At 42.1% G+C, this 8696-nt stretch overlaps 1 protein-coding gene across 1 annotated transcript; it reads left to right on the top strand.

Annotated features, from left to right (window-relative positions):
• The first annotated feature begins 1008 nt into the window (after positions 1-1008).
• LOC128350619 (primary amine oxidase, lung isozyme-like) lies at positions 1009-5826 on the top strand. Its single transcript, XM_053309012.1, has 2 exons — positions 1009-2482; positions 5708-5826. Exons 1-2 carry the CDS (start codon positions 1009-1011, stop codon positions 5824-5826), a joined length of 1593 nt encoding a protein of 530 aa, XP_053164987.1.
• Positions 5827-8696: the final 2870 nt, after the last annotated feature.

The raw sequence follows: 8696 nt of genomic DNA, 5'->3' as shown, positions 1-8696 counted from the left end.
GTGGTGAGAATTGAGTTAGGAGCAGGTAAAAGCCTGTCAGACAGGGGCGTAGCAAGATTGGAGTGGGCCCAGCGACAAGGTTTTAAAATGGGTCCCCCCACACTCACTGAAGCTCAGCTCATGAAGTAAAGAAATCTTAAATGAGGCTGAATAGTGGTAACAAAAAACATAGTAAAATTTATATATCTCCTATGTGCCACAATAGAACATCATCCTAAATTATTTTTTTTAAGGTTTTGGAAATTGTGGACAATGCAAATCATTCAATGGTACTAGAGAAAGACATGCTGTTCTGGTAGCTCCAGGTCTTAACACTCACATCAATTTTGGAGGATGAATACAACTGAAGGAAGCCTGGGCGGGTGTGCAGCTGGGGGAGTCAGTCATGTGACTTGCCTCAGGGGGGGCCAAGGCAGTGGGCCCCCAGACAACTATCTCCCCTTGCCCTATTATAGTTACGCCCCTGCTGTCAGGGTCTTGTTTAGGAAATTTCCCGCCACAAGTTTTTGTAGCTAAAATACCCAACAAAGAAGGTCCTCCCGTGTTTATCTTTCAGTTCTTCTTCAAGGCTTCCCCAAAGTTTCCTGTTTCAAATACAATTTGACTGGAAAACTAGTTATTTAAAATTGCTTTGTAGCTGATCTGTCTGTGAAACCTAGAATTAACCCACTGAATGCATCATTACTTTATGAGAACAAAACTGCTTGAGAAGCACTGTATAGGCGTTGTTTGTTAAGGCAAGAGAATATTATACTTTTGAAACTCAAATGCCTAAGAGGTGTCCTCCCACATTCCCTTTTAACATTGTGTTGACAGTCACCAGGGACTCTAAACACACTTTTTTTTTAGATTCCACCTGCACTCTGCTGAGTGTTCTGCAAAACCTAAGGAACTCACTCTATCAGTCTGCTGAAAATGAATAAGAAATGGGCTTATCTTTTCCTAGCGATATGCACAGCCATAGTATTAATCATAGTCTTGTTTTCCCAAACTAGAGGAGGGAAACCCATGCTTTGGGAGAGGCAGGGGAGCTCTGAGGAGACAGCTCATAATGACCACAGCCTGGTATTTGATGACTTAACTCCAAAAGAGATGGTCCAAGTGAAGAGGTACTTGGAATACAACTTGGGGGTGCCACTGGTAGATCCTCCTCAGGCCAAGCCGTCTGACAATTGCATATATTCCATCGTCCTTCAGCTTCCACCCAAAGCAGAGGTGCTGGAATTCCTAGACCATCAAGGGATCAGGCCCACACGAGAAGCTCTGACTGTGGTCTATTTTGGAAATCAGAAGGATCCAAATGTCACAGAGTATGTGGTGGGTCCTCTTCCAAAGCCAACATACCACCAAGACGTCACAGTGCAGAAGTATGGAGGAAAGGTACCCTATTACCGCAGGTTTCTTTTGAAAATGGACTTGATACGAATATTTCTTTTTCTGGCCATTAATGAATACTCCAAGGCCCCAAATTTTATGCACAAAGTAATTGGTTTCGATGGAATCAACCTGATTTTTATGCTTGCATTGCCACCAGGATTAAAATCAGGAGATCGCAAGATCTGGCTGTGTCAGTTCCAAAATGTTTTTGGTTATCATGTGCATCCAGTTGGATTGGAGGTTCAGGTGGATATCAGCAGCCTGGATATTTCTCAGTGGAAGGTGGTGAAAGTGTTTTATAATGGACAATACTTTGAGGACATGGGAGATATCGAGAGGCAATACAATCAGGGTCAAGTTAAAGTGGCCAAAGTCAAAAAGGCTCCTCTAAATGGGGGATACTCATCACTGAAACCAAGGGTGCCACCCAAGGGACAAGGTCCATTGCAGTATGAACCCCGTGAGCCACGCTACAGCATAAAGAATAATCAAGTTATCTTCATGGGCTGGAGTTTTGCCTTTGGGATGGATGCTAACAGGGGACCACGTATTTTTGACCTCAGGTTCAAGGGTGAGAGGATAGTCTATGAGATAAGCATACAAGATGCAAGTGCCCACTATGGCTCCAACAATCCAGCTTTAATGCTGACCAGGTACATGGACATCAGCTGGGGACTTGGATATAACAGCTTCACACTCACTCAAGGTGTGGATTGTCCTTACTTGGCTACCTATTTGGACAGGCACTATTTCATTGATTCCTCATCACCCGTCACCCGCAAAAATTCCATCTGCATTTTTGAGCAGAATGCTGAGATGCCTGTGCGACGCCACTATACCAGTATACTGATTCCATTTTATGGAGCATTGGCTGACTCTGTTCTTGTCCTCAGGGCCATATCTTCAGTTAGTAACTATGACTATATCTGGGATTTTATATTTCACCAAAATGGGGCTGTTCAAGTCAGGATTCATCCCAGCGGGTACATTCAATCTTCTTTTTACTTTGGTGATGCCAGAGAATTTGGCAACAGGGTTGAGGAGTGGACATTAGGAACAATTCACACCCACAACATTCAGTACAAAGTGGATATGGACATTGGTGGTAAGTGTCTGTCTCCTTTTTCTTTACTGTCAGAAAATGCACCTGTGCTATCTATTTGCTATGCTTGGTTGAGGAATTGCTTGCTGGCAGCCAACAGTCACATTTTTGAAGTGCTTCTGGGGATTATTTTGTGCTCTCAAATCTGCCAGGAAATTCTTAGTTCCTGTATTTCATGGAATATGTTGTTAATTTTGCTTGTTGTAGGATGGGAGAAAGGGCTTCCTTCCTTGCCCATTGGGATTTTGAATCCTGGATGTAGAAGAGATTTCTGGATATGCAGAAGTAGCTCAGTACCTGGGTTTTGTAGCCCTTATTCTCCTTGTTGCTGTTTCATGGCTGACCTTCTGGGTTTTCTTCATTTTCATATCAATATGAGTGTTGATATGGTAATATGGAAGAGGAACCCTTGCTGAACAATTCAAGGCTAGAAGACAAACAGTCTGGACCTGTAGAGTAGAATCTCTGAGGGTTCATTTCTTGCAATGCTTAGAGCCACTGCTACAGTCTGGTAGAAGCAATGATGGTTTGAGTTGTCCTTTGTCTAACTTCAGATTTTGTGGTCTTTCTTTCTTTCTTGTAGAGTTATACAATCCTCAATCTATTTTGGGTCTCTGAAGTCCCTTCCAACTCTAACATTTCATGATTCAACAATTCTATTGATATGCTCAGGATTAAATTGCAACAAACAAACAAACAAACAAAAACAAAAACAACTGCATTTTGAAAACATTTTAGTGCAGTTACTTTTTATACTGCACAATAACCAGAGATACAGGTGCTCTTCAAAAAACAATCACAAATGCTCAGCAAGGTGTGTGTATGTGTTTCTGTGTCTTATATGATTTGTTTGTTTGTTGGGTTTATAAACTGTCTGATATGAAGCATCCCCAGGTGGTTCACATAAAATTCAGAAATTTAAACAGCCAACAATGAAAAACAATTAAAACACTTAGAAAAAATTAAGATCATAAGAACAGCCCTGCAGCCCCTACTGGATCAGGCCCAAGGCCCATTTAATCCAGCATTCAGGGATGTAGCTATAATTGAGTGGTTCAAAGAACCTGGGCCCCCAGCTCTTGAGGGCACCCAAGCCCTACCGATCTCTATTTTCTTCATTACCTCCCTCACTCCAAGGGGCCGCCAGGGAGAGGGATGAACCCCTCTCTCCTAGCTACATCCCTGCCAGCATCATGTTTCACACAATGGCCCACCAGATGCCACTGGGAGCCTACAGGCAGGAGTTGAGAGCATACCCTCTCTCCTGCTGTTACTCCCCTGCAACTGGTACTCAGAGGCATCCTGCCTTTGAGGCTGGAGGTGGCCTATAGGCCTCCAACTAGTAACCATTGATTGACCTCTCCTCCATGAAGTTATCCAAACCCCTCTTAAAGCCATCCAGGTTGTTGGCTGTCACTACATCTTGTGGCAGAGAATTCCACAAGTTGATTATGCATTGTGTGAAAAAGTACTTCCGTTTGTTGGTCCTAAATTTCCTGCCAATCAATTTCATGGGAGGACCCCTGGGTCTTGTTTTACGCGAGACAGAGAAAGATTTCTCACTTTGCATGATTTTACAGACCATGCATGATTTTATAGACCATACTTGATTTTATAAACTTCTATCATGTCTCCCCGCACTCATCTTTTTTCTAAACTAAAAAGCCCCAGGTGTTGTAGCCTGGGCCTTGCCTCATAAGGAAGGTGCTCTAGGTCCCTGATCATCTTGGTTGCCCTCTTCTGCACTATTTCCAGTTCTATGGTGTCTTTTTTTAGATGTGGTGACCAGAATTATACACAGTACTCCAAGTGTATGCAGTACTCCAAATTAAAAAGCACTGGTCCGAGTACAGATCCCTGGGGGACCCCACTTCTTACTTCTCTCCATTGTGAAAACTCTCCATCTATCCCTACCCTCTGTTTCCTGTCCTTCAACCAGTTAGCAATCCACACGTGTACTTGTCCCCTTATCCCATGACTGCTAAGTTTTCTCAAGAGTCGCTGATGAGGAACTTGAGAAAACTTAGCAGTTATCGGATAAGGGGACAAGTCGCTGATGAGGAACTTAGTCGAAAGCTTTTTGGAAATCCAGGTATACTATGTCAACTGGATCACCTTTATCCACACCCTTATTCTCAAAGAACTCCAAAAGCTTTGTGAGGCAAGATTTACCTTTGCAGAAGCCATGCTGGTTCTCCCCCAGCAGGGCCTGTTCTTCTATGTGCTTAACAATTTTATCCTTGAGGATGCTTTCCATCAATTTTCCTGGAACGGACATTAAGCTAACCGGCCTGTAATTTCCCGGATCACCCCTGGATCCCTTTTTGAAAATCGGTGTTACATTTGCTACTTTACAGTCCTCTAGTACAGAGCCTAACTGTAGGGATAAGTTATATATTTTTGCAAGGAGGTCGGCAATTTCACGTTTGAGTTCTTTAATGACTCTTGGATGGATGCCATTTGGCCCTGGCGATCTGCTAGTTTTTAATTTTTCCAGAAAGTTTAGAATGTTAGCCTCAGGCTTTTAATTTTTAACTAAAAACCTGAAGAAACAGGTGTGTCTTTATTTTTTTGATTTATAATTAAAATATAATGAAATTATTACTCAAAGTACTATCATTAACATTAAAAGGATATGTTAGGCAATGCTGCTCATCATATCAGCCACTGTGATTAGGCTGATATGATGAGCAGCAGAATGCCTCCATGTGTCCCTATATGGTGTTTCTTTCACGCTTGTTTAGATGAGCGCACGCTCTCTCTCTCTCTCTCCTTAATCTATATTTCATATTATATATTCATACTGCTTTACAGTAGTGATTAGTTTAGATATATCAAGTTACATTGTGCACAATTACCCCAGCAGTATTCCTGGTGCAGAACAACAGAGCAAGAGAAGACAGTAATCCAGAACTAAAAATGTAATTTCTTCTTATGATGTTCATGTGTTTCTCACTAGATGGTGGTAAAACCACTCGGGATTCAAACTACCACTGACTTTCATGAAGGCTTATCCTTCCCTATGCACATTTCTGGAAGATCCTTCCCAAGTTATGAATGCACAAAGGGTCAAATCCAGAGAAAACCAGATTTTTCCCCCAATGCCCTTGATTTTAAAGGTATTTAAGTGTATGGTTAAGAACGCAAAAGCTCCAGACATTTCTTAGTTTCTGGAATTTGTCTCTGGTAAATCACAGTTCTTATTTTGTCTGTTTCTCTTTCTTGAAGATTTCATATGTAGACTAAATATGTCCATGCGGCTCTGCATCGGTGGCAACAGTAGGGCACGTCCTGTTATACAGTTGTCCCTTGCCAGAAAACCCTTGCAGTTGGCGAATTTGTGGTAGATGAACCATTGATTTCAATAGCAAATGGGGCTAGGGGAATTGTGGTCACAAAATTACAGGAAAAAAGGTAAAAAATTGAAAGAATCCTCTGACCCCTGGAAATGTCCCCCTGACCCCCAGAAATGATCAAAATCATCCCCAGACCCCCCAAATTGTCCCAAACCTCAAAAATTGGCCCCTGACCCCCAGAAATGACCCTATGGCTCTGAGCCCCAAAATTACCCTCCCAATCCAATTTTTAAAAAAACAATTGCCAAACCGCGGATACCCAGATCACAGCTGGGGAGGGCAGTCACAATTTCCCAGTTGTGGATACTCAAATCCGTGACAGGGAAAACCGCGATAGGCAAGGGATGAGGGATGACTGTATTGCTCTTTCCCAAAGAGTAATATAAGAGGAAAAACTCTTATACTACTTTTTTTGGTAAATACACCAGGATATTCAGGTGATTCTTATGTATCTTATCTTTTGCTTGATCAGAATTCAACTCTGACATATATTGCTAAATATTGCATGGCAGCTCGTAGAATCCATCATGAAATAACTCCAAACTTGATGTCTGAGAATGTTGATTAACTATTGTAGATAAGTGGATATAGTTGTAATAGTAATAATAATAATCTGTTACAGTAAATTGTTTGGTATTTGTAAACATTGAGAGCAGTATGCTACATTGTATTTGTAATGCATTTGTTTTGCTGGTTTAAGACTGTAAATAAAAATCTGATCTCCCTTGGTGTCAGGTCATCGATAGGGATACTTGAGAGCATAGTTCTGGGAGCCAGGCCAGGGAATGCCAAGAGCAGGGAGGTGCAGGCTGGCCAGTGAACTGGGGCTGTGGGGCAAGACAGAGTAGTCCAGAGTAGGGCATGTGCAAGAATGTCAAGCCAAGGAGTCCCTCAGAAGCAGAACCAGGCACAAGAGCATTAAATGAGGTCCAGGAAACAGGTGAGAAGGTTAGAACAACAGTCTAATCAGAGGGTTATCCCCCCCACCACCACGTGGCTAGAGGAAGCCCGCGAAGGAGCTACAGGTTTTTATTTTTTATTTTTTATTTTAAAAAACGTGGACCAGACTGGGGGGCAGGGGTTCGATGGGGGCCGGACCAAACTTGGCTGGTCTGGTTCGAGTCCAGCCCGTATTTGAATCGAACCTGGCCAGCTGGTTCCATGCAGGAGCGTATCTAGGGTAGGGCAGGCAGGGCATGTGCCCCGGGCACCACTTGAAAGGGGCGCAATTTTTTAAAATTAATTAAAAAAAAAAATGTCCACCAAAAACAAAATGGCCACCGTGCATTCTCAAATGGCCTCTGTGAGACCCTAGGCCATGCCATTTTTTAATAAAGTTTTAAAAATGGCCATTGCACATGCTCAAATGGTCCCTGTGAGGCCCTAGAGGCCAGCAGGAGGAGGGGGAACCTTTGCAGACTCGCCATGGCCTTTAGGAAGGCCCTGAATGGTCTACAGGTTAAAAAGATTTTTTAAAAAATTTAATATAATATGTCACTGTACACATATTCAGATTGCCACTATGTACAGAGAATCAGGGCTTGTGAATACTGAGCTGAAGCTTATGAGGTAGGATTTTATTCATTTGCTCTTACTTTGCTTCTTGTGATAAGTGAGTTAAATGTGATATCTTAATAATATGGCTATTAATGGTGAGTTTGTCTTTGAATCAGTGTCAAATCCTTAGTATTAAGGCCCACTGGGAGTTTCTTGCTCTCTTTCTCTCATTTTAACTGTCTTTCTGAAAGACTAGAATATATTCTAAGCAGTGACACAGTTTACTCTGCATATCCTTTAATTATTTCAGAGTCTCTGGGAAAAGTCAAATTCTCCATTTATTTTAAAAACTTATATAATAGTGATGCTACAATGCATAGTAGAGAATTAGACAGGCACTTCTGTTTAGTTTTCCAAGTACATCTCCACATAGTATTTGGGTATTTCATGAGCCCCAGCATCCTGAAATTTGTAGTTTTCCAGCATTTTTTGGTCTGGCTACATCCACTGCTAAATAGTTTTTGAAATATTAATAGATTGATGAGCTTGATTTGTATTTTTCAGCTGATAGTATGGTAAAGTTATCTGAAAGATGGGTGTCAGATGCTTGGACAGGGGGCGCAATTTCAGTGTTTGCCCTAGGCGCTATTTTCCCTAGACACGCCTCTGGTTCCATGCACACCCCTAGTCCCCTCTTCTTCTCAGCAATTGGCTTGTTGTGCAGTCTCTTATCCTGGTCACAGTTCAGGCCTGAGGTTCGACCCAGCCTGCATCTTCTTGTGATTACCACTCTTGTTGCAGCCACAGCACTGATCATCTCAGCCTGTGCTTGTAATTCCTCAGCTCTGGTTCTCCAACTGTGTCTTCAGAGAGACTCTCCTCCACCCTCTTTTCCAAACTGCACACTGGCTTTCTCCAGAACTCTAATCTTACAGGACTCTGCTGCAGACTGACACTTCCACTCTCCCAAACTCTCTCTCTCTCTCTCTCTCTATTCATATTTTTGCTTCCACAGTTTTTCAAACTATTCAGTAGAACAACTCAAAGTTCCCTCCGTTTTTCAAAATATCTTTTCCCTCCAAAACCAAACTTTCAACTGATATTCTAAATGTGAAGCAAAAGAAGAAGTAACTAGGCATAGACTTTTGACCCTGCCAGGAACACAGAGTCCAGTCAGATTTCTCACACATATTATTTACAATCCTGAAGAGGTTTATGCCTCATTCTTTTACAACTTCTATAGGGATTTTCATGAATAAAAAATCAGATCCCTAATCTGATCCTGACATTCTGATGGGTCCAAAGGGCTGAGAACCAATATCTGTGGTTCTGGATCAAAACGGAGTCGCAAAAATTTGTGATTG

Source organism: Hemicordylus capensis, chromosome 3 (genome assembly GCF_027244095.1).
Source record: "Hemicordylus capensis ecotype Gifberg chromosome 3, rHemCap1.1.pri, whole genome shotgun sequence".
Classification (NCBI taxonomy): Eukaryota; Metazoa; Chordata; class Lepidosauria; order Squamata; family Cordylidae; genus Hemicordylus; species Hemicordylus capensis.
This window is presented reverse-complemented; position numbering and strand designations above follow the sequence as displayed.